At 47.3% G+C, this 27,359-nt stretch overlaps 2 protein-coding genes across 5 annotated transcripts; both read right to left on the bottom strand.

Moving 5' to 3' along the window:
* Positions 1 to 1,429: 1,429 nt before the first annotated feature.
* Positions 1,430 to 12,299, bottom strand: CETP (cholesteryl ester transfer protein). Its single transcript, XM_026064256.1, has 16 exons — positions 11,948 to 12,299; positions 10,631 to 10,745; positions 9,560 to 9,694; positions 8,799 to 8,869; positions 7,524 to 7,611; positions 7,316 to 7,385; positions 6,603 to 6,663; positions 5,841 to 5,932; positions 5,346 to 5,525; positions 4,563 to 4,613; positions 4,047 to 4,214; positions 2,413 to 2,480; positions 2,243 to 2,285; positions 2,088 to 2,157; positions 1,670 to 1,755; positions 1,430 to 1,574 (listed from the first exon to the last, which is right to left on the bottom strand). Exons 1-16 carry the CDS (start codon positions 12,090 to 12,092, stop codon positions 1,500 to 1,502), a joined length of 1,518 nt encoding a protein of 505 aa, XP_025920041.1. The 5' UTR covers positions 12,093 to 12,299; the 3' UTR covers positions 1,430 to 1,499.
* A 6,000-nt stretch (positions 12,300 to 18,299) lies between these two features.
* Positions 18,300 to 27,080, bottom strand: HERPUD1 (homocysteine inducible ER protein with ubiquitin like domain 1). 4 transcript variants are annotated; one of them, XM_026064322.1, is made up of 8 exons: positions 26,896 to 27,080; positions 25,199 to 25,276; positions 25,041 to 25,112; positions 23,772 to 23,893; positions 23,275 to 23,397; positions 22,245 to 22,592; positions 20,826 to 20,931; positions 18,300 to 19,914 (listed from the first exon to the last, which is right to left on the bottom strand). In XM_026064322.1, exons 1-8 carry the CDS (start codon positions 27,025 to 27,027, stop codon positions 19,747 to 19,749), a joined length of 1,149 nt encoding a protein of 382 aa, XP_025920107.1. In that variant the 5' UTR covers positions 27,028 to 27,080; the 3' UTR covers positions 18,300 to 19,746. The 4 variants fall into 4 exon arrangements, with proteins under 4 accessions (XP_025920107.1, XP_025920089.1, XP_025920100.1 ...); XM_026064304.1 differs by having other exon boundaries at positions 25,041 to 25,115; positions 26,896 to 27,079; XM_026064315.1 differs by having other exon boundaries at positions 18,300 to 19,917; positions 26,896 to 27,079.
* Positions 27,081 to 27,359: the final 279 nt, after the last annotated feature.

Below are 27,359 nucleotides of genomic sequence, written 5' to 3'. Positions count from 1 at the left end.
CGGCCGCCGCGGGGCGCCAGGGGGCGCCGCCGCCGCCGTCCCTGGCACCGCTGAGGAGAGCGGGGCCCCCCCGCGCGGCGTTTCTGGGCACCTGCCGCCCCAGCACGCAGGAGGGACGCGAGGGCCCTGCCCCGCCGGGCGCCATTTCGCCCCCTCTCAGCGGGCACAGCGGCAGCCAGGGCGGGAGAGCTGCCTCGTGCGGCAGGGTCGGGGGCTCCAAGCGAGCAGCGAGGGCGGCCGGCGGGCAGGTGGCGGGGGGGGAAGGCGGGAAGGCAGGGGGGAAAGGCGGCCCCCGAGGCGGGGGGTTCTTCGAGGCCACCGCGCATCCCAGCGCGACGTCGCCCCGTGGCCCCTGAAGCAACCTCAAACCCGACCGTTGCGCGGAGCGAGGAAGGGCCGGGGAGCCGTGGGGCCTCTGCTGCTGAGGCGACAGCGCCCTGGTTCGATCCCACCAGGAGGGCACCCACGGCCACGCGGGGGACGCAGCCCCCCACGCCTAGGGCAGCAGGCTCGCAGAGCTCCTCGGGGGAGCCCAACTCCAACACATTGCTTCGCAGGGGATGATAACATCGTGCTCTGCCTTTATTATGGTACAGTCATAAAATCCTTAAACGCAGGTCTGGTGCTTTAGTTTTCTTCCCCATGAAGAGTTTAATTTAAAAAAAAAGGGGGAAGGGGAGCAAAAATTGGTACAGGAAAATAACTGCACTGCTTCAGATAAGTTAATGCATTGTAGTAGGAAGGAACAAAAACTTGCTGACTGGGTAGATATAGTTTCTCTTATAATTTCTTCCTTATCATTTTTATTGCTTAAGTTTGCTCCCAGCATCCCAACAACACGAATGTAAAAATGCACCTAGAGCTCTACGCAGTGTTTCAGTCTCTGTAAAGAAAGTACCGAGGACATGAGATCTCTCCATTCTTATACAGCCCTGCTAATTTACATACCCTTCACTTTCTTCTGCAATACTTGGGTCTTTCGACATCGCTGCTTCTGAGCTTACTTGGAGTTTGGTAATGTTATTCGAGTTGCTTAAGTCCATCAAGGTCAGGAGCCTCTTGCTACATCTCAGTGAGACTCTTGCCGGAAACAAAAGGCAGGTTCAGAACAAAAAGGTGCTACGTTTCCAAACTGTGGCAACAGAGATGCCAGACACCGGGCAAAGCCTTCTTGTTGGCGCCCATGAGTGCTGACCCAGAGCCCACAGACTCCACAAATTCAGCCCTCACTCCTAAGCACACAAGTCCTATCAAGAGCCTGAAACAGGAGACTGTGTAGAGATGTGGACAATGGCATCTTTGCAGAGGAAAGGCTCAGTGGAGATACAGTTGCACGGAAACTGGAGCATTTCTCCAGAAAAGAAAAGAAAATTCAGCATCACTTTTAATGTCTGGGAACTGCTGGAAGCTGATCTAAATCAGCTTGGCTTTCAGTTGGTTCCCACACCATCTTTCTGTTTGCACAGGAGTTCCCACACTCCTTTATGAAGAGATCAGGTCTATAATGTTTTCTCAAGAAAATCAAGCAGCAAATGATCCGGGAAGCTAAAGTCAAGTTGTACAATTAAGTATCCCTAAGAAGGGTGAGGAGAAAAAAAAGTGTTATATTAACTTATACCGCACTTCCAACAAAGGCTTTGAAAACCAGGTATTTTTGAACTCTGCCTACCTTTCTTGTGATGATCTCAGGGCTTCTGATTTCAAACAGATGAAGCCCTTTGCTGTTCATCAGTGAAGTTAAAGTAGGTTCGATCCCTACGGAATCGATAAAACTATCCAGTTACAAGTATGGCCTTCGTGGCTTGACGTTCCCCATGTACTGTGACCCATCTGCCCGCTGCCAAAAGCTAATTGTACCCCAACGCCCCATGACCTTCGGCCCGATGGGAAACTCGCTCCCCTTGTCCCAACCATTTACAAAGGCTTCCCATTTCCCAAGTGAATCTAGCAGAAATTCCCACCAGTGATGTGAGATTCCCCTTAGCTGTAAGGGTTATTGCTGTGGTTTTTTCAGTGCTTAGGATTAGGAGATCTGCTGTTAGACACTTCATTGAGTACTTTGGCACTTCCGTAAAGGGAAAACTCACTTGAAATCACTTCTGGGATGCCAGTGACTGAGATCATTTTCTGCAGGAAGTTTCTTATGGATTGGTCATTCTGAAAGCCAGAAAAATCATACAAAAAGGTTTTACAGACATATTTTAATAACGAATGGCCTAGAGAATGCATGTTAAGGACTTACCCCGCTTGGATCAGCCATGCATTTAAAGGCTTTAAACTGTATCCTGAAGAGAAGGAAAAGGGGGGGGGGAAAAGCAGGACAGTAAGGGCTGTAGAAATCTTCTTCTCCCTGCTGCTCTCAAACATGGGCTAAAAGGGGCAGTGAAATGCTCAAGAGACCCCAGTACCAACCTGGAGTCCAAGGGGTGCAAAATTAGTTTCTTTTCCACATAGGCAGCTTGGATAGTGACAGTGATTTCCTGCACAGAAATGAACAGCATAGTTCAGATGTAGCATAGTTTAGCTCCACCTTGCCTTATAGCAGGGATTTACATTTGGAAATTCTGGTTTATTTGCCATGACCCAATGTTCAACATCTCTCTGGCTGCACCTCCAGATATCGCCAGGGGAGGACAACATTTTCCTTCTGCATTTGCATGCAACAAATGCTCCCTGATGTCCACAGCCTCTGCCTATGGGTCACTGGACACTAGCTTAATCTGAGAAGCACTGTATATAAGTATCCACTCTGAGGTTTCAATACTGAAAGAAAGCTTTAGAAGTTCCCCAGACCATCCTTGCCACACTGCACAGAACGGATGTTTTGCCATTTTACTGAGTCCTGTGTAAGGAAAGAAGTGGTTACTTAGGGTACTGTTTCACAATGTCCATCTCAAGCTGAAGGGTCATCAAATTGGTTGGGGAAAGTCTACCCCCAGGGTTGCCAGTGCTACCACAGGCAGTCTTGCCACACTGTTGTTATTTATAGCCAAATTAAAAAAAGAAGCCAATCTCTGAGTTCTGGCCGTTTGTGCTCATTTCCTCCTTTTTATCTGTATGCAAATGTTTGTTAAAAAGGAACATTCTGTTATCCAACTGCAGGTCACCACCAGAGATCTGGCAGGCCAGGAGCAGACCACATCCTGAGAACTGCCATTTTAGGGACCTCTAGTTAGGGTCTTCCGCAGTCCTACTCAAAGTTGTCTCAAGATATCACCTAGAGCACAAAAAACAGCTATGCCTGTTTCCCCCAAATACCCTGCTAACTCATCTCATTGTGATACCTGCAGAGAACAGGAGGGACTGTTCTTGATAACAGCCACGCAGGAGATTGAAACTTCCAGTCTACCCCCAGGCAATGATTTGCTTTCGTGCAGTGCTTAGTGCCTACACCAGCTCATCATTGCAGGGCTGGATAAACATACTGCCTTCTCGTGAGGTTACTCACCACAGCAAGGCTGTTGGCATTTCTTTTTGCTACCTTCTTAGATTCAGTATAAAGCAAAATCCTTGGTTTTGGATAAACCAATGAAGAACTTTTATACAGGATACACAGAAGAAGAGGTTATATTTTGAGTCTCTCTTTAGAGCTATATCTTCATTTCAGAGACAACCACCCTCTAAGTGGAGGTCTGAGCTAGAATTTGTGAACACAAAGTTTTCCAAATTAATACATTCCCTCAGTGTTTCCGTTCTCTCCTAAAATACTGCAGTTAAAGGAGTTTCACCTTGTCTGTATTGAGGCAGGTTCATAGAGGCTCACCAGAGCTTTCTGGTTTTGCAGTTACCACCTTGCACACCAGTGATATACTGGCCTAATAGAGTGACCTTGTTGGCTCTACATCTATCATCATTCCCAGCCCCAAATGTCAGGGAAAGAGATGGGAGCATTAAAAGGATCTGGCATTCTCCACTTCCCATAGCTCAGCAGCCATGCCCTTTTCCAAAGGCTTCCAGCCATTAATGTCCCTGAGCACCAGGAGTGGTCTAGACTCAGGACAGAGCCTGTTCCAAGATTTTTGCAGTCAGGAGAAGCAAGAACTGACCTTCTCCATATACAGAGCCATCAGGGACTCTTTTCCTGGGGGAAAGACGCTGATCTCCACAGCTACCAAAGACTTCACCACTGTCCCTTCAGGCTGGAGAGAGATATGGGGACGGGCGAGACTCCACACCTTGGCCACAGAATCATTGTAGGAGGCGCCTTGAAAAATCTAGTTCAAATAAAGAGCAACAGAGGAGTCAGGCTTTTGCCATATCACATCTCAGTTTCATGCCAACTTGCCATGCAACTGCATCCCCTTTGTAGCACCCAATTCCTCCAGTTCTCCCAGGCCCAATAGCCTAGCTGGGCTTCAGGGAAGCTGTGCCTGCACAGAGGCTGGAGAAATCCTCCCTGCAAAGCACAGCGGTTCCTCCATCAGCCCCTGGGCTGAAGCAGGTTTTACCGCTCCAGACTCTTGAGATGGCAAGGGAAGGACATGAGATGTTACAATGCAACAGAATCAGCTTGAGAGGTTCCTTGTTCAACAGAAAGAGCTTTGAACAGGATCAAAAGTTACCATCTGCACTGTCCTCCGCTGAGCCGCTGTGTCTTCGATTTCGAACAGCGCCTTCAGAAACAAACCAGAAACAGATTTTAGAAAAACAAAAGAGGTGGTCAGGGTTAGTGTGAATCCAGGTTGGGCGGACCAGAACATGAATGTGTGGCCTGCAGCCACTTCAGAGGCACAGCTGGATTCCTCCTGAGCTCACCTCCTTTCTGCCTCAGCACTCTCACAGAAAAATTGGGTTACTTCACAACTCAGTAGACAAATTTTCTATCAGCTGACATTATCTCGCTAAGGATAACCAAGTCAGAGAGTATAATAGACCAGCCCACCTTCTCTGACATTTGTCCCCTAGGCCAGAGAAGTTCATCTATTTAGATAGAAAGTAAGCATCACTCCCCATGACTGACACACCACTCTGAAGAGATGCACTACATGCTCTGAAAACCGTGTGGGACCAAGCCATCCAAATTCCCACTTCCAGGAACAGCTGGCAGTTGTCAGCCACACAATAAACTCTCCTTTGTTCTCCCATATACTCTGGGACTCAAAGGAACAACTATTTTGGCCTGATATTACTATCAAGCCATTTTGACCCAAAATTACCTGGTTGCACATATTTGCTAAGATGGTATCAATTTTCTGACCAGGCTCACACATAGTTTCTGACTACAGATTTCTATCTTCTACAGAAAGCAGCTCTCACAAAAAAACAGTATTTAGAGAATTTTTGTCCTCTCCACAATATACCATGTAATATACTGGTAGGGAAGGAACCACCCCTCAAATAGTCACCTGCAACTTCTCCCCTACAATGGTCAATGTCAGGCGCTCATCTAAGAAAGCCGCTGAAGCCAGAGAGTTGAGGATATGTTCGGACAGCCAGAAGTAGAGCATTCGGGATTCAGACAGCAGAGATGGGGAGAAAAGAGAGTCACTGAAGACATCAGAGTAGTTCTTGTACTGGACAAGGCCCTTTGAAGGAGAGCAAGTGTGTTGACAACGACAAGTATTAAGGAGATGGGACAAAACATCCATACTTGGACTTTCTGCTTGTCACTTCAGGGCAAAGGGCTGGCTGGCTAGATTCAGAGCAGAGAGCAAGCTGCTCAGCTGGTCAAAAGGCTGGGATCGGACAGCTCAGCCAGGCTCGGCTGCCCATGTTGCAGACTTACCTTTGGCTGGGTGCAGACACGCACCATGTCGGCAAGGAGCCAGCCCTTCCCAGTCTTCCCAATAAACATTGTGGGCAGAAAACCTTTGGTCTCTGAGCAGCCTGGGTTACTTTACCTTGTGATGAGATTCTAGATAATTTGCTTTTATTAAAGGAACTGATGCAAGGGAGATATCAAGTCTGATATCCTCATCTCGGACAAAATTTGCTGCAGGAAGAAAGCAAACAAAAAAAAACCCCGCACCTGAAATATGATTGTAAGGAGAGCTTGCAAAATTCAATTTTAAGACTTGCTGCAGAGCACTAACGAAGGTGACCCAGCAATTATAAAAGGAGCATGCAGAAGCATGGGACTGGGAGGTCCAGGACATTTGAGTGCTAGTCTTGACCTTGCCACTGCTCACTGTGACTCAGTTTCCCCACTGGGAAATAGGGATACTTACTCTTAGTTTTACATTCCTCTCCTTTTCCCTAACATTTGGGACTGGGAACTGTGGAAAAAATCTTTGGCAGGCAGATACAGATGCTTTTCAATATTTTAGCCCTAATGCTTCACTGCACGCTCAAGTTCAGGCTAACAAACGTCATTCTTTCTGCAGCTATCCTGCACCTCTGGTCACCAACTAACGAAGGAGAAATACCTTATGAACTGAAACATGTCTTTCAATCAGTGCAGTCACTCTTGAAAATCAACCTGAAGCACACGTTTCAAAGCGTAAAATTGCTAAGGTGTCTTTTGCTGCTGTCTCAGGACTTGGGATCCCAGACATGTTTTCAAAGGACTTTTTTGATGGATACGGTTACTGCCCTGCTGGTGTCTGGCTAAAGTGTTATAAGCTGCATGTAGAAAAGGAAAGCAGAAAATCAAGAATATTTACCTGCTAAGTCCTGTATAAAATTTGCCAGCACCTGGGCAAGAAAATTGATTTCCTCGCAAACCTACAAGAGGAAAGAAGAGAAAAACAGAAGGGGTGTGTGGRGGGGGTTGGGGGGGGGGATTTGGGGTTGTGCCATGCCAATATCTGGGCTCTGCTCAGTCTCACAAGTGACAATCTCACATTGGCATAATGCCACTGATTTCATTTAATGACCTGCTTCAGGAGAGCTTAAGATCTTCTCCCTGTTGATCTGCTGCCAGGAGACCCAGCTGCAAGTTGGATGCACGCCATCACACTGGTGCTGTGCTCCAGCACAACCTGACCCTCTGAATCCCACTCCTGGTGGAGGAAGGTTTGGGCCACAAGGTTGTCCTGGGAATTGGCACAACTGAGGAACAGGGAGGTGGCCACCTCCACTGGTGTCACATGCGCCAAGGAGAGGGTCTTCAGGCAGGAGAAACAGAGCTGGGCCATGTGGGGAGATCTGCTGGAGTTGTCAGTCTGAAGCCAGAGCTGGAGATCGCAGCATCAGCATAACCTCCCAGCTCGTCCAAGCTGGGGGCAGGGTTTGTGGATTCTTTTCACTTGTAGTGTTTTTTACAAACACAAAAATGCATTGCTGCTATCTTGTGGACATACATGAGCAGAGCACGGAGGAGCTAGCAGCATACAAACCAACCTTTGCTTCGTCTGCAGGTGGCAATTGATCTTACCTTGCTCTTGAGAACAAGCTTCAAAGTAAAGGCGATGAAATTTGTGAAGAGCTGCTTCAGCCAGCCCGGCCTGTGCAAGACATGGAGTGTGGTCAGAGAGACACCCAGCAGAGCCCGCGATGGGCAACACTCGGGCCAGAGCGCTTGGGACCCCACCGCCTTGCAGCTCTGCAAGCTAAGCCCTAAAATTGGAGGGGAACAGACTCACTCCTTGTCTCGCTGGAGGTGAAGCGTCAGTTTGTGGAAAGTCAGGTAGCAGTCCGAGGCATCGGCAGCCACCTGGTCCTCCTGGCACACTGCACAGGACAGAAAAAGAAAAAAAAGCAAACAATGACAGCCAACTCGCTACTGAGATGAGGAGGATGAGCTCACTTAGCAAGAACCATGGAGATGGAGCAGGGCTTCACTGGAGAGGGCCAGCTGGGGCTCCCTGCGTGGGGGTTTCACCACCGAGCCGTATGAAGGACACTGGGAGCACCAAACGCTTACGTTTGGAAAGGAGCTCATTTCTGGAGCACTGTGCTTGGCACAGAACCACAAGTGCCAGTGAAGGTTTCCGAAAGACTCAGGACACTACAAAGTCGGGGCAGGCAGGACTGCCTTACACCTGGACGCAGAGTTTCTGCTTGCAGCACGCTGCGTCCAGCAAAGCTCACTTACAGGGCACCTCTCTCCATGCTTCAGATACCTCTCAGCTTCACTAGCTGCTACCATCAGGGACTTGGTTGTGCCTTAAAGTCACCTGGAAAATCTGGACAGTAGTGTACAGCCCATGAGCCAGAACGGGTAGAGAATTAAGTCACATTGCAAAGAGTTTGGAAATTGTAATATACTGTCATTGAGAGCTTCGTGCTACTATCCCACCGGGGGCTTCCCAGAGCCTGGAAAGCATGTTTGGAGGCAAACAGAATAAACCTCCCTCTGATCCCATTAGGGAGGGTGGAGGAGTGCCACTTGCCTCTGTCCCCCTCTGGTCTAAGCCGTGAGCTATTGACCTTCCCAAGGAAGATGCTTCATTTGCCATAGCATGTCTCGGGCCTGACCCGGAGATAGGTGAACAAGCAGACTGTAAGGATGTTCACACCTCCAGCAACACAGCCCTCATTTAGCTCACTCTTTTGAGAAATGCCCATGTTTTTTTCAAGTCATCCTGCCCTGAAAGAGATAAAAGCTGATCCTGAAGGTAGGACAGAAGTCCGGGCAGTTCTTCGTGTAAATTGGCATTATCTTGCTGAAATGATTTGTAGCAGCCTCCTTTGCTTGGTCTGTTAAAGCTATTAGCTCTTCAAGGGCCAGGTTGTCTCTTGCCCCGTGTGCATGGAAGAGCGCAGGGCAGCAGAGTCTCTGGATGCCGTCTGATCTCTGCAGAGGAGAGCGGAGCCAGCGCAGGGTTCCCTGCTCCCGGCTACGACATGTCCTGCTGCCTTGGAGGAAGCCCACACACAAAGGACCTAGCAGCTAGCAATCCCCAGCTCTTACTTACTCAGTTTAACATTTATCTGGAGATCAATTGAAGACTCGATTTCAAAATCGACTGAATGAAAAAGTTGCAAACTGTAATGGAAGAACAGAAAAAGTTCAGCAATCACACATCCGTGACAGGAGCAGGTTCTCCCTGACCGGACACCAGCAATGGGCTGGATTTTATAACACTGTTTGCAGAAGTCTTTGCACGGTGGGGTACAAAACACCAGTGTGCTGCAACCTGCCACAAAACCTCTGGCTTCAAAGCATTGCAAACCACCGCTATAGCAGCACTTAGGAAAATGGGAGCATTAAGCCCTTTTTTTGCACTCAGACCTTTTCCCTTGGACAAAAAAGTGCGGGGGACTGTTGCCCCCACAACCTGTTTCTTTCTGGTGGTAATTCTGAAGGGCGGTGGACTTCGGGGTCACCAGGACGCAGCTCTCCTGGAGGGAAGAGCTCTGCCACAAACCCACCGCAGTCTCCTCCATCCCCATCAGCCGGCTCTGGGAGGGCAGCATCAGGCAGGAGATGAGCAGGAGAAAGTCAGGGAGAAGCAACGAAGGCAGTGGGAGAAAGCCAACTGCAGGTTTTGCCCTTCTCGCCTCCTCATGCAACCAAAAGCAATAAGAGACCCAAGGAGACTAAGTAGCACTGCTACATAGAGCCTGAATGATGCAAGATTTTAAGTAACTCTGCCCTTGCTAAAAGCCAGCGGAGAGGGAACCTGCAGTTCAGTACAGGAGCAGCGGAGCAAGCAGGAGGTTCCTGGGTACTTACAACCAGGCCCCAGCATAGCCGTAGTTCAGGGTCCCTTTGAAGACGGCTGTCACGTTTTTAATGGCAATGTCAATGGCATCATTTTCCTTGAGCTCCACATCACTCTGCTCAATGGACAAGTTGTCGACCTGGATGCTGGAAAGAACAAAAACCTGGTGTGTTCCCAACCCATGGCTGTGCTCGGTGCAGGGCCCCCAATCGTGGAAGACGTGTTCGTTCTCAAGCACGTAGCATTTCTAAAGCAGCCTGTGCCTCCCCTGGAAAGTGCTCAGGAGGCTTTGCAAATTAAAGGGGCTAAACACAACGGCAAGGCTGCTTTCACTCAACCTCGTGCCCTGCTCCCCACAAACCAAGGTCCTCTCCTCTCCTGCGATGTTTCGATACAAGCACAGGGATTGCTTTAAACATCCTGAAATATGTGCAGAGCAATGTGCTTTGGAAAAAGCCAGGTTTTATTGCAGTGCTCTTTTTCAGTAGGAAACTTCTCCTGCATTTGCATCACTGTATTCATCTCACTATATATGTTTTCTCCTAATAATGATCCAGTTAGCAACACAGCAAAATGCAGCCTCGTTTGTCACAGAATGTTTACAAGTGAAATCGTGCTGTAAAGGATGGTTTTGTCAGTCCCAGACTGTGTCCCATCTTTGCACTGAGTAAGCCACTGGCACCATCTATCGGCGAACGGGCCACCAGGAAAGCTGAGAAAGCTCCTCACAGCCCCGATGGACAGAGCTTTCCATCGTGATTTTCAGAGGTCTCCTCTACTATGTTGCCTTTACTGTCTCCCCACAGAAGAGGAACAGCTCCTAAATAACATGTATGCAGCCTAAATCCTAAAATGCAGATCATTTGTCCAAAAAGCACAGACTAAGTCTTGCAATGCAAGTTATTTGTCTGAACGGCATAGGTTGGAAAGGGTGTTTGCCCTGGTCCAGGCCAGCGCTTGCCCTTTGCTTTAAGCAGGAGTTACTGCATCAAAGCTTCCTCCCAGGCAAGTTTCTGATCCCCTCCGTCAGCCTGCACCTCCCATGGCGCAGAAAGGAGCCAGAAGCATGCAGCGATACTCACTTTGTCAGCCTGTAGGCCACCTTGCCGAGGAACCGCACGGACCTTTCGCCGGTGATATTTGGGAATTTGGCATTTCTGAACGCTGCTTGAATGACCTGTGCCGTTTCCTGGTTCACTGCACGCGGAAGAAAAGGGCAAAGATAAACTGCAGTCTTTCCTAGTTATAAAGTTAGGTCCACACGCTGTATTAAAGCACTATGAAAGAGCTTTATCAAAGGTACCTCCTAACCATCAGGCTTAAGGGAGCACTAGAAGTAACTTCACAGTAAATAGAAAAAAAGTCATAACTTTAGCAGCTGATGGCAGCTGGGGACAGCACTGTACATGGCTTGACAGTCACAAATAAGCTGTTCCCAAGTCAAGCTCAGCTTTCCCACACCCAACCTGTGCTTTAGGGGCAGATTTTGGAAAGGTCCAGGCTGTGCTTGTCTTTACACTGCACAAGCTGTTGACTTTACCCCATTGCTCTGCTATAGCAGACTCCCAATAAGCTGAACGATGCTGAGAGCAGGAGCAATCAGACTCCAAGGAGATCTTGGACTTATCAGATCTGATGGTGCCTGACAGCACTAAGTAACATCGTTTGTCCTCTCTCTGGAAAGAGAGCCAGGGAAATGAGAACCTGAAAATCACCCATACTGCAGTCAGCTGTTGGTCCTCTAAAGATAAACCTCTGAAACTGAGGTTTCTGTACCCATTGCACTGAAGTTATTCTGCCCATTCCAGCCTCAACTTTGGGCACGTCTCAGGCAGAGGATGAGCTTTGTACAGGAACATTTTCTTCGAGAAATACCACTCTCCATTTGGCCCAGCGTGCTTCTCTGCATGTACTGTTGGCCAAGGGGATGGGACAGAGCCATTTTTGCTCACTCTTTGCAGAAGTGCTAGTTATTCCCCCACCACCACAGAGCCCCAAACCCTTGTAAAAAAACCTGCAGGCAGGGGATAAACACTGCTTCTCTGCTTCCACAGACCAATGCCTGGAGGTGAGACTACAGCAAGGAATTGAACACTTTCTTGCTTGCGCTAGTTCTTCCATCACTCCAGCCCCCAGGAGCAGCAGCTTCGCTAAACGCTTGTCTAAGGGCAAGCGTTGGGTACGGTTTTCTAGCTCCTTTCAGGAGCTGTGGCTATTCAGGTCATACGGGTGCCCATGGTTTAACCTGTGTTCCCAGGCAGATGTTAATACATCTCTCTAGAAAAACAGTTCCCCGAGAGCTGCAGGAAGCAAGGAACATCCTCACCTGGATGATCTTCCATCACTAATATCTCCTGTTGGGGAGGGGGGAAAGCCAGCCCAGTATAGCAGGGACTTACACAGCAATGCCGCGGGCTTCGTCATCCTGCAGACGATCCCCGTGACGCTGTAAGGGAACGGCCCGAACTCACAGGCTGCTGATGCGTGGACAAGCGCTAGCAAGATCCCGAAGGTCCCCAGCCTCATCGTGCCAGCCCGAAGCATCCTTGGCTGGAGCAGAGAGCACGGACAAGATCGACTGATCCTTGGCCCTGGCAAAGGCTGCTTTCATACCTCCAAGCAGAGCTCATTCAAAGCAGGACATGACCTGCTTCCTCTAGTCATCAAAACTCATCACAAGTTTCCTAATCTTCTTATAGTTTCCTTAACCCTCTTCAAGTCACACGCTGCCTTCCTCCCACAGCAGGTGCTTGGCTGCAGGACGTAGGTCTCCTGCCAAGGCTGCTCTAACATGGGGGTAGCTGCATCAGCGCTGATGGAGAAGATGGGTGCAGAGATTGGAGGGGGAAAAATTTGCGGGAGCGGCCTTGAGCTTTGCCCACAGCCAGTTCACCATCTGCTCTTAGCACGGAAATTTCCATATGTTATAGGGATGCTCACGTTTTCTTGCAGCAACTTCTCTGCAAAGCCCTGTTTAAAGGTCCCAGCCTGCTTTATTAACTATTACCCCCTCCCCTGCTTTTGGGCACACGGCAGGGAAACTGAGGCACTCTCGCAGGAAGAGGGGCCCGGGAGACCCTCCAGCTGCTGCCCTGTGACCCCACATCTCCCACCTCCCTGGAGAGCACCGTGACCACAAGACGATTGCTCCCACCACCCTGGGATGCTCCCAGCCTCTCCACTTGACAGTGGCTATTTTGGGGACCCATCGCCCAGTTTCCCACCTTCCAGATGGGGAAGAAGCTTCCAAGCCAGAGCTTTTCACGCACCCGCCCTCAGCTGCTATTTAGGAAATGCTAGAAACCCAAGTTCAAATCCACTGCTTGGGCACACCTGCCCCGCACACCCCGGGTCCCATCACAAAACAAGCTCCAGGACAAGCAGGACCCGGGTTATTTCAGCAACGAGGCTCCCGGAGGGACCCACGAGCCAATTCACCACCGCAACCAAGGGAGAGGAAAAGGCGAGATCTTCATGCTGCTGCAGGAGCCTGCTCAACCGCCTGAGTGCGGTGAGCCTGCCGAGCAAGGCAGGGCACCGGCCTCCCTCCTCTCCCCAGCCCGCTTCTTGCCCTCCCCAAGCCTGGGCTCGCTGGAGCTCGGTGTTTGCCCTGCGCCGGGCGAGCATGCTTCCTCCAGGGAGCCCCATCATCCGGCAGCCCCCGCCCTGCTGCATTGTTTTCTTCCCGAGTTGAGAAAGTGAATGTCCTCGGGTACCCCGGCGGGAGGCACTCGCGGTCGCTGACCCGCCAAGAGAAACCGAGCGGCCGGAGCCTTCCTCCAAACTTCGCCAGGGGAACAGCGCAGGGGCTCAGGACAGACTCCCTGCTGCGAGTGGTACCGGGCTGGCCGATCCCACGTTATGAATCAATGGCCCCATGTTGGAAACGTAAGTGAAGAAAGCAGCACACAACGTGCACTCGAAGTGTCCATCCATCCCAGCTGCGCCAGCTCCTACGAAGCCGCCTGAAGCCACCGCGGTGTCCCCCACGGCATCCTTGCTGCCCTGGCAGGGAGCCACCGACACCTGGAGAGGGGAAACATCTTCACGGAGAAGCTGCAAAGGGCACAAATGTGTCGTTACCCCGGGCTGTTACAAAGGGAGCTGAGTTCCTGCTCCTCTTAAGCATATAAATGAAATGGGCTTTAAGGAACACAAGTCTTCTGCTGGCTTTGGTTTCTATCCTTCAGCTCACCCCTCTCACACGTCCAATCCTTCCACAGTCAAAAGGCAGAGGAGGGCTGTTAGAGCAGTGGCTGAGGCCTGGGGAAGGCCTAGCTTTGATATGGGGGCACCCGGCACTGGTGCCCAAGGTTCGGTAAGGGCAGAAGAGCGAGGAGCATATCCAGCGCACTGCTGCAGGCACCATCCAGCGCTTTTGCAGCTCCCATGCTCCTTCACCGCTTCAGATGCTTCCTCTAGCAGACAGCCCGAGCTGGAAGAGCAAGGAAGGAGAGGGGACTAGCGGGCATTGACCTCCAGCAGGAACAGGAAAGCCAGCAATTTTCCGACTACAACAGCAAAAGCATCTGGAATGCAGAGGTGCAGGGAGCATCCCTGCCCTGGAGTAACCAGCCGGAGGAGGCTACGACAGGAGGGACGCAGCAGCCAGCCCTCCTGCTGTCAGCACAAGTCGGGGCAGACTAGCAGGAGGCAGGGCACATGCCTCCCTGGCCTCCTTGCCTTTTTTGGCTGAAAAGTAACACAGTTAAGCTTGCAAGCAGCTTCTCCACTGCACTGAATGAGGCATAGGCACATGGGGACCCATGAGAGGGTGGCGCGGGGACACTGAGCAAGGAAATGATGTTATTTTGCCATTTAAAAATCCAAAGAAAGATTGATTTCCAGCCTGCTGTGCAGTGCTCAGAAAGGGGATGGTGGAAGAGCTTTCGATAAGTATTTGCTGTGCAAGGCTTTGCGTGAAGGCCACACGTGCACACATATACGTGCTCACCACCTTGCTGGGGGCCAGACTCTGCCATCAGTGACTGGGGTTGTTTTTCCCCACAGTATCCAGAGCAGAGGTTCTTGGTGGTGCCATTAATCTTTGCTCTACACTGACCCAAACCTTCAGTGTTATCCTGCAGCTGCTTCCTGAGGTAGCCTTCCAGGTAGCAGGGCCACGTCCTGCTCTGTCAGCGAGATGGGCTCTGGCATCACCTCCAGGCCCTCTCATAGTCCCTGAACCGGTGAGGAGAGGGAAGAGCACCCCGTACCAAGCACAGCCAGCAGCACCAAGAGGGGCTGCAGCAACCTTCTCACACACTGAATAGACCCTGTCTGGGGTCACTCCAACCCACCAGCTAGAGACAGGTGTCAGCAGGGATGTCACAGGGGAGTTTGGCCCAGGTGCTGAAAAGCCTGAGAGCTTTTGCTAGATGTGGCACAGCACGAATTTGGGATGCTGGGCCCTGGCCTTGCAGGAACAACGGCACTGCGCTCCCTGCCAGCACAGCAGACCCACCAGCTAAAGAAAGCAATTGTTTGCTGGTGCCTACAGCACTGACATGAAGGTGATCTGCAGGCTCAGCTCCCTCCACACCAGCCTAACTGAAGAAAAATTTAAAGCAAGCGTACACCTACTGCCCCATCTCAGCATCTTGCAAGATGTTCGTACTAATGAGGGCATGGGATCGCCCTGCTTGCAGGAGCAGAGGAGACAGCAGTAGCAATGCTGGAGGATGGGGAAGAAGCACACTCCCCTCATCCTCCTAGTAAACCCATCTGGACTCATACTGCCCAACACACACATCAAAATGACTTACCCGGGGATCACAGGAAGGCAAGCCAGCTTCGCAGCTAGCCCAAACCCAGCTGCCGCTGTCTCGCCCTGATCTGGCAGCTCAGCAGGAAGAGGCCCTGGTAAATCCCAAGCTGATGCAGGAACCCACTTGTCAAATGTCCAGCTTTGTCCCTCAGAGACTGCAATTAAGTCTCATGTTGTCCGCTGTTGTGTTTTAAGGCTCCAGCAGCAGGAGTCTTTGGATGAAAAGAGACTCAGCTTCGAAAAAAAGTTATTTCACAGTTATGGTCACAGCTTGAAGTTGTGACCATGACAGGTTTTCATATTAGGCAGCAAATAAATTCACAAACTCTTGTTTACAATCATAAGGTTTTAAAAGGTAATAAACTATCACATAGGAGGCAAATAATCCATGGCTTTTTGAACAAGGGAAAGAAGTCTCAAGTATGTTTTTCACAAACTTCCCCTGAAACCAAACTAACATCTTCCCTCCCAGCATCACCAAAGACCCAAAATAGCTGGCGCACACACAGCCCCAGGTGAGCCTAGGGTTTTCACAGGTGAAACTGCTGAAAGCCCAGTAGAAGAGCAGCCAGTTGTGTCTATGCAGCACTGACTGCACTGCCAAACCCAGACTGAAAAAGCATCAAATACAACTTTTGCTGCTGACACAAGAAGCTCCGGGTGGTTCCTTTGCTAGGCAGCACATGCCAGTGAGGGAACCAGCACAAGGCGTGCATAGGAGAAACATCTTCCAGCAGCTAGCATTTGCCCAGTGCTCCTTGGCAGGCAGCTGAGAATTAACCAACCTCCAGCTCTTCACCACAAGCTTGTGATGCTGGCCATAGAGCAGGCCTAGTATTTTGCCTTCAGGATAGCATTTAATTTGATATTCAGACAAAATTAAACACTAGCAAGAGTCTCAAGTCTGAAGATAACAGCTCTGCAAATCCCACTCTGTCCTCTCATGTACCAAACAGCTACGAATGGATTGCAATCACAAGGTGAAAGAATAAAGAGAGGTTGCAACCCTTTGCTGCAGAAGTGCACAGCTGTTCCGATGTCCCCAGCTGCAGAGGACCAAGGGGAGAACAATGCATGTGCACAGGCAAAATGACTCTGGGGAAGAAGGGGAAATTAGGCCCTTCCAAAGTCTGTGCTGAACAGCAACCTCAGTCTCATTTTATTTATGTTCTGAGAGTTAAGGACAGAAGAAATCCATGGTGATAAACAGCACCTCAACAACTCTTCAAATAAACAATCTTTTAGATGTATCTACGGTGAGAAGAAAAAAAGCCTGAGATAAGGCAGACCATACATTTCTCTCTTGAGCTGTTTGCCAGCAAGGACAAGGATCTGCTCACAATCAGGGGAAGCAGCCAGAGGCTTTCAGAAGACAACGCAGCAGAGAGGCTGGTTGTATTCCACTGCTCGCTTTGCCACCCTGTGGCCAGTCACCACCTCCACAACCAGGTTGGTTTGAGGGATGAACTGGACAGCACACCGATGTCTGAACAAACACATTAGTTGCAGTAGCACTCAAATGACAAGCATGAAGATGTAACATAGGAGCTGGATCACTCAGTTTAAATGTTGTGCCCCAAGCCAAACCATTCTCCCTTTCTGGCTTCTTAAACCCATAACCCCAAAGTTGCAGAAAACTGCATTTAGGAAGGGCCTCAAGAAGTCACCTGCCTGCTTCTGCTGTCCCAGCAGAGGATCACGTTATTCCTTGCTATTGTTTATTCTGTTCCCTGAAAACTTCTCACACTGGAAGTCACCAATGTTCACTTTTTCCTAATGTCTAACCTCAATTCCCTTGACTAATTTAAGGCTTGTGCCAATTGCCTTGCCCACAGCTGACATGCAGGTCATCCCCTTTTCAGTATTTACATATTTGAATATTTCCACTGCTCTTTCTCCAAGCTAAGCAGCCTCAGCTCCTTCCATCATCTCACCCCAGCCATGTTTCCACACCTCCATCATCCCCGCTTGCTTTAGGGCTTTCTAGCTCAGCCGTAACATTAAGAGCAGTGCCAACTGCCACAGAAGCTGAGGGCTTAAAGCTGATTAGAGCAGAGTAACACCAATTAGAGCTACAACACACCCAGGCAGCCGGACTCATTCAGTCCGGATCACTGAGCTGCACACCCATCGGGCAGACGCTCCCATTTTGCTCTTTGGCCACCGGTGTTCTTGTCTGGGTGCAGCAGTTTGTTAAGCTATGTAGTGCTTACTTTGATGCAATTTGTCCAGCACTCTGCCTACCTGCAGTCATCAGTTTCCCTCCTCCCCAATGGCAAACAAATGCATACATTTCACTAAGTCATTAAAAAAATACACTCAAAGGCCATTCCATCCTTCCAGGTAGTTTTTTCCAGCCAGTTTTGGACCAATCTGCCCAGTTTTGCATGGCTTCAGTTATAAAAAAACTCAAAAATGGGACTGCTCTTTTACTCCTACACCTCTGATAACTCTTCAGATAGAGATGTTTCACAGCAAGTAATCCAGCAATTGATTCTTGTTACCTAAACTACTAAAAAACAGTTTCTTATTGCCAAGAAACACCCTCTTGAGACCAGGGCCAAGGCATCTCAGTTGATTTAGGCACTCTGACACACACAAATTATGAGTAGACCAACCCTGTAAGAGAAATCCATCATCCTCAAAATGCCATGCTGAGCACAGGTGGGCTCACCAGGGCTGGGGCAAGAAGGGAGAGAGGACAACCTCAGAGCATCCTCTAAGGCTTGCTCACTCTAGGTACGTTCTGCTTAAGCAACAAAATTCACTACCTCTGGAACTACTTCAAAGTATTTACAGAAGACTATTGCTAAATTTTATCACCTTGCCTGCCTTCCCTCCCATGCCCCCCTTCCCCTCCTCCCAAAACCAATTTCCAGCAAATTGAAAACATGGTAAAAAAGTACTTCTTGGCAAGAGGTTCAGAAACAGGAACTGTTGGCTCTGAACAATGAGTTATCATTAAAAAAACTTGCTGCAGCAGGTAACATTGACTAACCATCTTTAATGTCAGTCTAACCTGAAATGGCAAGATCAGGCATTACAGATTAAGCAGTTAAAATTGATTGTACACAAACTCATGCATGTTAGCACTGACAACATTTTAATCTTAGCAGTTTTGCCATCTATCAGCAAGCAGCACTGAGGAAAAGTGGTCTGAGTTTCATGACTATTGTCCCTAGACACAGCATGCTCGAAGATAATTTAATCCCTGAGCCAAGGTAATGCATTGCAAAGCCAACAAAAGTCACACTGCACCAAAGGGACCGAATTCCAGCTTTCCAAATGTCTGCAGAATTCCTTGCTTCAAGAGTGTCCATGACCTTTGTGCCTACACAAATTGTTTGCTCATGGAAAGCCACCCAAGACACTTAAAATACTAAAGGTCACTGAAGAATATATTTAGGTAAGGGGCAGGGTTTAAATATTTGCAAGCATCCTTTTCACCTCATGATGCAACTTATCTATCCATTTTTCCACTAAAAAACCAAACAATTCAAGATCACAGCCTGCACTTTGCACAGGTAATCTCCAGATTGTTGTTGAGTGCATACAAGTACAGATATAAATGCATGCAAGTTTTATTGAAGGCCTTAACTGTATTAGAAATGAAAGGCAACACAATGAAGAAACTACTAAAAATTGCTCTGGAGTGAAAATACATCTAAGGTGAATACAGAACTTGACTATTAACTTTATAACCAAGAGCAGTGAAAAAAGTCCATATTAAATAAATTCTGGATATCTAGAATTGAATGCATTTACTTTTCTCCCATGATTTGGGAGTAGAAAAGTTATACCTTGATTTTAAAGTATCTGAATTTGACAACCTGAAATTTAACCTGTAACTCAGCTGACCCATAGATAATTGCTTATCAAGAGGTCACTGTCTTCCCTTTCCCTGCTTTGTCAAACAAGGAAATTGCACTGTATGTCTTTCATAGGAAAATATTTACACAGGAAAAAAATTAAAATTAAGCACTATTATTGAAGCAATTTAACAATAAATCTTTCCTAAAAATTCTGCTAATGCATATCTAGCAATTTATCGTTTGGAGATACTACACTCAGTGTAATTTAAATAGCGTTTGAAACATTCCAACAGGAATCACATTGCACTGGAAGAAGCACTGTGCTTCTCTTACATTTCTGTACACACCTGCCTAGAGCCTGTGCATTATTGCACAGGTTTACAATACCAAGCTTCTACATAGGTACCTATTACACTACAGAATGAAGTTCTTTGGAATGAAGACAAGCACAGCACATCTCAGTCTCTATGCCGTAACGACTTAAGGCTTCTTGCAGCTTTGTTTGCTTGGTCAATGCAAGCCAGAGGAAACGTCATCCATTTTCACTCATGTTTTGGAGCTGATTTAATCAGGTAGATTAAAACTTGCTGAAGCTTCAGACAAGTAGACCAGTGTCAAATCAGTTGCGGACTGCTCCAGGCCCTTCCGGAAGGAGGGATGCAAAGAAAGTCTTGAAAAAAAGCCATGCTGTGCTCATAAATGAAGGGTTGGCCTGCTGGTATTCCAGTAAAACTTGTCCCTCCTCAGAAGATGCCCCTGGCTCATCTACTCCGCCTGCATTTTCTTCCTGCTGAAATAAAGGATATTTAGTAAATGAGTAGCCTTTTAGAAAAATGCAGTTTGACACCTGATTTTATCTTGTTATTGTTACTCTTTCAGAATATGAAAGGCATACTTCTGTACCAAAATATCATCCCTGAACAACCACACAGCTGGAAGAGCAAACTGCACACTATTGTTGCTGGTTTACTCAGGCTATATGTTCAAGAACACTGTTTAGGACAAATACCTACAGCAAGAAAACAGTGACACACACAAGACCAAAACAAGTGAACTGTTTATACATTTACAATCATCTTTAAATAACATTCACCAACATGAACCAAAAAAGTCAACATGAAGTGAAACACTCAGACTGCTTATACATTCAAGTAAATCCTGTCACTAGATCAGACTAAACATTGTCTTCAGTTACAGAATCTGTTCAGCTTGCGGCAAGACTAGTCTTACTGAAACAGGTATGAACCTACCCCTACCTACTGCAAACACCTGCCTTCTCCCCAGTTGCATGAAAAATCTGATGAGCCTACGAGTTCTGCTACAAAGGTACCTTCTTCTAATCAAGACTTTTGTGGCATAAAATGCCAGAGTTGCATATTTATGATGAATACCAGGATTACACTCTAAAACAGAAATAAATTCCCATTAGATGACAAAGACTTTCAGTTCCATAAAAAACCACAACACTGTGAGGACATACTAACAGACAGAAACTACAAGATAACCTGCAGCCTGAAATATTTTGTAGAACAGGAATTGACCATGCCAAAGGAAAAAGTAGGCTGGCGATTATTCCACCATGGAAAATAGCTTCTGACAAAAATTTAGAATTTTCCTTTTTGCTACTACCTGCAGTTAGCAAACTGAAAATAAAGCTTCACAGGATTTCATATTCATGGTTTAAAAACAAGACAGTACCTGTAAATTATTGTTCTGATCCTGGTTTACAGCAGCTTGAGGAGGAACATTGTTTGGGAAGGGCTGAACTGGCCTTCGTCTAAATGGAAGCCATCCAACACGATGCCTAGGAAAGCAAATAGATTTATTAATACTGGTGAAACACTCTTGCCTGTTACATCAGGACAGTTCAAGTAACATCTGACTGCTCAAAGACTTACAAACTGCAAGTTCAACATATTGAGATCTAGTCTGCCCTGACCCATGGAAACACTGGAAGTACTTTCAAAGTCTTCTCTATTGACAAAGAAACTATGAGGTAGAAGCAGAAGATTGAAGATCTGGTAGAATTCAAAGTAACAGGTATAAAGCTGGAGGTTGTGCTGCTTAATCAGGACCCTAAGCCTGCTGGAGCATGCTGATACAGGTACGAGGAGAGCTTGGAGTTTGCTTTCAGTGTTAGGCACACCCCTGGGTAACTTCTCTGCACTCACCCTAAGAAAGCTGCACAACAAACAACTTAGGACTGGCACTGTCTCACAAACATGCAACAGGCCATAAAGAGCTGCTTAGGAAATCAGTGTCACTGCAGCGACTGCACCTTGCAACCCAAAACGCAAACTGTTTACAGTTAGAATTTAATAGTGATAATCCTAAAATGTAAGGACTACTAATAAAGCAAATAACTCTCTAAATTTTGCGCAGACTTTGGAGAGTGAAAAGCTGAATGTTTGAACTGTTTCACAGTATCAGCTTCTAGACCTACCAACAGCAATTCAAAGGCCAGTATTACTTGTTTCACTGGTGGTCAAAAAATTTAAGAGGGGACAGATTATCTTTCCTAGACAAAAGAGTCCAAATCTACCAGCTGAAGGCCTGTCATCTTTATTGACCTTATCTAAGAGATGGCCCAAGTTTTTCCTCTAGGAAGACTGGAAAACTCAGGACATTCGTACTCAGCTTAGTTTTGTCTGCTCTCCAGAGAGGTAGCACCCAGCAGAAAAACCCATGTGGCTACACGACTTACAGATAAGGTATGAAATTCTCTTCCAGCCAGACTTCATGCAACTGTTTCCAAACAGGCAAGTGTTACTTACTACATTTGAACCTACACGTGTGTCCAAGAGTTTTCAGGGACTTTACTGAACTACTTTCATTTCAAACAGTTCTCTAAAGAAAGCCAACTATGCCAGAATAAGCTTTAACATGACGAAGTAACATACCATCCACTATCACCCACTCTTCATCCAATCCAGGAGCAGGCTATAGCTATATTTTTAATGCTAAACGCTAAGTTATACCAGGATAAAAGGAGTGCTTCAACTTTTCTGCATAAGAGTCATATGAAACTCAAATACAAGAAAGCTCAACACAGTAGAGCTTAATATTTCAATGACGTGTTTTCAAATATAATACTAAATATTAATATCATACACTTACAGATACATCAAAACAGTGCCACCCATAACGAGGAGAAATCTGCTGACACTGGAGTAGAAATAGATGATGTTGACAAAGACATAGAAGAGTGTTGCTGAGTAGAGCCAGTCCAACCAATCCCGATTGCCACCCTCCTCCTCTTCCTCCATGAGCGGACCCCCTTGGGCATTCATTCGTAGGTTTTGGTTGGCTGCTGGGTTAACCTGCGGAGCAACGTTCTGGTTTCCAGGCTGATTTTGTGCAGGAAATGGGTCTGGGAGGGGAGCAGGGGATGTCACTGGTGCCACTGGTATCTCCTGAGAATGTTGTGTACGGGATGGGTCAGCAGATGCAGCAGTAGAAGCCAAGCTGAAAACCAGAGAAAAGTACAGAATAAAGCTTGATCAAATGCTTTTACATCTGATGTTGGTATTAAAAACTGCTCAATCTGTTAAAAGTGTAAAACTAGAGTCACATTATATATGCAAGTAGAAATCAAGTTTATCAACTACAGCAAGGTAGAAGATGCAAGTTCTGGTTCTTCCTATGACAACAGTTGAGTGATGACTTGAGCAAGTCAACCCATGCCACAGTTTTACCTTCAGTTTTACAAATAAATTCAACACTTTGTAGAAGCTTTCCAATACCTTTAGATTGCTCAGAAAGCATTTTTACAATCCTTGGCTCTACCTATGACAAGGATTTACAGTCAGTGGTCTATAACCTACTTTAAGTAGCCAGAAAAAGATGGCACAGAGATAAGGCTCATCAGCAGGATTTAATTTACTCTGCAGACAGCTGCCCTCCCAGTGGAAAAAGTTCAAAATCTGCAAATTGCAAGACTCAACCACTGGCCTATACAGTGAGCCAAACACTAAGTGACAGTTAGAGGCACATGCCACATGTATTTCCACACCATGCAATATAAGGTACAAAAAAGTGTATCCCAACTGAGTTGCATCAAAAGAGAACTGCCACAAGCTATTTCCCTATATTAGTTTCTACTTTCCACAGGTAGGTTTTTTTTGTTTTTTTTTTAAAGAAAACTTACTATTGCATGTAATATTGTCTTGCATAAATCTGCTGAAACCAGGACATCTGAAGCATGCTGTAAGTTGTGTAAGCAGAGAACCCAGAAGCCACACTTCGGAAGGGATGCTGAGCTGTTTCAAGCCTTGTTTGAAATTTAAACATAATACAGCTGTTAATAAACACAGGACAAACTGGGAGACTGTTTTATTACATGACACATTCAAACAGCTTCTGCCATTTTGTGCATCCCAAACAAAATTCATTCATATTTTTAAGGCATTTAACAAAAGCATCTCTTTACCCACATGAATAAAGGGAAGATTTTCAACCAATAGGGCAGAGCATTTCCCTTTAGCTTCTTCAGTGTCCACTAAAGCTTATAGATCCTCATCACCCTTGGCCTATACGCTATTGGCTTAATATCGAACATGTGACATAAGGGGCTTGTATTCAAAAGTCTGCCCAGATTGACAACATTTTAAGAACTTGACTGATGTATGCAACAAGCATGTTTACCTGGTACTAGCTTCCACTGAAGCCTGGCTGTCAGAAGAGCATCTCCGTCTTTCACCATTTGAGGAGGATACAGAAGGTTCTCGACTAGCATCTGGCAGTACTTTTGGCTGACCAGTTTTAACCTGGGGGTAACAAAGCAGTGAGGACTTATTCAGAACACTAAGAAAGTCTTACGCAAAAAAGGTTACACCACACTGAACAGTTTTAGAAGCACCATTATACAGTTCATACACTTCGTCCTGCAGCACCTCCCCTCTAGGTGCTGTCACAGTACTAGCACTGCTCTTAATCACCATTCCACCAGCAACTCATCAACATTTTAAAGCTCCTTAAAAGTGACTTGATTTTACCCTTTTCACTTCCAAGATATCTAGGTCTATATTTCCTAATTCTGTCACACATACAGTCAGGTCCTGTCTGGTTATAAAAATGCACTTGGAAAAATACAGAGAACTGCACTCAAAACAGTTCGACTTGTTAGCTATAACGTGTTTATACTTGCACACAAACTGCTGTATAGAGATGCTAAGTCAAGAGCTTCTCTGTGCTAATGTATCTGTACAACATCCAGACCAGAGCTGGCTCACATCTGGCAAACTCCAAGCTTAAGCAGACTAAACTCAAATTGTCTATAATGGAAAATATAAGCGTACTTTTAAGTACGCTAACACATTCTTGGAAGTAAAATACATCTTTGGCCATTTGGTATCTATTGCACTTAACACCAGTAAGTACTCAGTTCAAGTACTAATGCTTATCTTTAGCTTCCTGTATGCTGTCTTTCCAAGTCTTTAATGAGAGCAGTTAGTCTTCAGCTAACGGTCTTCTTTCTTCCTCACACTCTGATATGGGGTCCGAAGTCCTTTTCTGTCCTAAAACGACTATTTTCTGCCCACAAGCACAGTCTTTCTGTCCAAAAGACCCAGGCATGTGACAGGTTATACACTATTTAACAAAACTGAATTTACCAGATATAGGCTTTGCCTGGTACTGAAATGCTGTATTTTACAGCTAGGTTGTAGTTTTGATATTTCTCAGCAAATGCCATAAAAATCTTTACTTATGAACCATAAATCAATTTGTATTGAACTTATTCAAAATAGTTTTCACATCTCTAACCAACAAAACTACCACCAGAAGCAATGCTGTTATTACACCTGCAAGAAAAACCCTACAGCATCAGTGATATTTAAAATAGCCATTACTTTCCATTCTTCGGATAGTCATAAACTCAAGATTCAGAGTAGTACGTTAAGTCAGTACGTCTACCTTTGCATTGGTTTCTTGTGCAGTCGCAGGAGTCTTGAGGTTATACACCAGATGAAGAGCATGCAATTCCTCCTGCTAAAACATAAGTGAGGGCATGTTAAAAAGCAATTGTTTTATCTCACTTGATATATTAGCGCAGCATAAAAGAATTTTTATACCTTCGGCAGCAACTCTCTCAGATAATGATGATCAAGCAGTAGCTTCCCAGAGTAAATCAATCTTTGGTCCTCTTCAGGCTTTGAGGGAAGACAGAGTATGGTGGTTACTTACTCTGGCAAGTGCACACAAACATTAGACATTTGCATTATGCATAAAATTGATTAATACAATCTGTGGCCAAATGGACAGATGCTTGCAATTGTAAGTACCTTGCACATTAAGTTGCATGGGGAATTGTGCACATGCAAGAACTTGGCTAATACAGTTAGAACAGTTGATTACTGAAGTGCAAAATTCCTAGCACTGAGATCTAAATCAGCAGGAGGATAAAATGCATTCCTTTAGCAAAGAACTTGCTACATGCCAACTCTTTTACAGTCCTGACAAAAGCCTCTGTGCTTCTTGGAGAGGTTTGCAGTACTGTCTAATCTGAGCAGCGCTGAAGGAGCTATCAAATAAAACTGTTAGACCCTTTGAGATGAATCTGTGCAGCTGTTCACCTAAAATCCTCCTACTGCTGCAAAACAGTCAGTGAGAACATAATCTTGTTTCTGGGCAATCACCTTCCCCATAGGAAAAGTAAGTCTTCACATAGCTTATTAGAGCTTTCATACATGCTAGTAAGTCACATCTCAAGTGGCCGCGCTAAAGAAGTTCACACATGTGATGCAATGCAGTTAGAACCTAGAGCAGCATCCAGAAGCTGGACGAGGTGGCTTGCTTCCACTGAACTTAGTCATCAAAAGGCAAAAGCGTATATCCTCCAGTGAGGGCATTTTGTATGTGAACTTATGCCAGCTGCCCATCAAGCGAGACGAAGAACAGCACTACATGTTTACTGAACTTTCATGATGTCAATCCGCAAGATCATGGGACTTAAAGCAATTCGGACTTCTGCATTTGAAATTTCAGAGAGTTCTGCAAAGTCTGTTACAGAGCTATAAACCTACTGAGCTGCTGTCTTCAAGGTCTCTCATTTTACTGTGCAAGAATCAGCTTTCAAATGCTGCTTCTATTAAATCAAAAAGGTCTCTCAGTCCAATGTCTACATCCAAGGTATTTTATGAGATTTCATAGATACTGTTCAACAGGAAACCTTGCAGATACACAGTTTTTGCATAAGAAGTAATATTTATCGACCTTGCCTGCAGTTCAGATCAAATTCTCCCAGGAAAAGTAGAAAAGTTTCCAATCATATGCTGTAAACACCTCGAAAGTACACCCAGTGCCCTATCAGGCAAAGTTAATATTTAACAGCGGTTAAACAAGAAACCGAATTAACTCCCAAAATAACTTCCAGCGCAGTTTACACAAGTTTCGCGTCTATATTTATCAGCAAACAACGGGCAACTGATGCAATGTGGTGCATGACCCCCCCCTCCCCCGGATCATTTGCAGAAGCAGGTGCTGGAAACGCTTCCCCCCCCCCCTTTTTTTCCCCCTCCCTCAATCTCGCTAAGGACTTGCGTCACTTGGCCGAACCGACGGCAGCCCCGGAAGCACCGCCGAGCCTCTCCCCCGACTCGGCAGCCGGAGACTCGCAGTCACCCCACCGGGGCGGCTCCCGCCGGGCCGGGGGTAGCGCCCGCAGCCGCGACGGACTCGCCCCCGGCGACCGTTAGGGGCGAGGCGGGAAGCGGCTCGCGCACGGGGCCGACGCCGTTAGAVGGGGGGKGGGGGGGGGGTAAGAACTCACCGGTGCCTCGGGAATGAGGCGGCGCAGCTCGGCCTTGAGGCGCCGCACGGTCCAGGCGGGCTCGGCGCAGAGCCGCAGGTCGGGGTGCCGCTGCGTGGGGCTCTTGACGAGCAGCGCGAAAGACTCCTCCATGGCAGACGCCCTCCCGTACCCGAGCCGGCAAGGTGGCGGCCGCCTCTGGCCGCCGGCGGGGCTTTATAGCACCTCGGGTCACGCCCCGGCCCGCTCCGCCCCGCCCCTCAGCCTGGCCGCGCTGGCTGGAGTTGATTGGCTGCGGCGGGAGAAGAGGCTGCCACGTGGGCCAATGGGAAGGAGAGTCGCGTGGAGCCCGACAGGAGGGCGGTGGCAGGGAGCAGCGGGCAGGACGCGTGATTGGGCGGTGCCGAGGGGAAGAGGGGGGGTCTCCGGGGCGTTGCCGGGGCGCGGGGGGGGGGGGTCGCCTAGGGGTTACCATGGCGACGGGG

The sequence above is a fragment of the Apteryx rowi genome, unplaced genomic scaffold (genome assembly GCF_003343035.1).
Source record: "Apteryx rowi isolate R43461 unplaced genomic scaffold, aptRow1 scaffold_1014, whole genome shotgun sequence".
Classification (NCBI taxonomy): domain Eukaryota; kingdom Metazoa; phylum Chordata; class Aves; order Apterygiformes; family Apterygidae; genus Apteryx; species Apteryx rowi.
The sequence above is the reverse complement of the archived record's forward strand: the minus strand, read 5'-3'. Positions and strand labels throughout refer to the sequence as shown.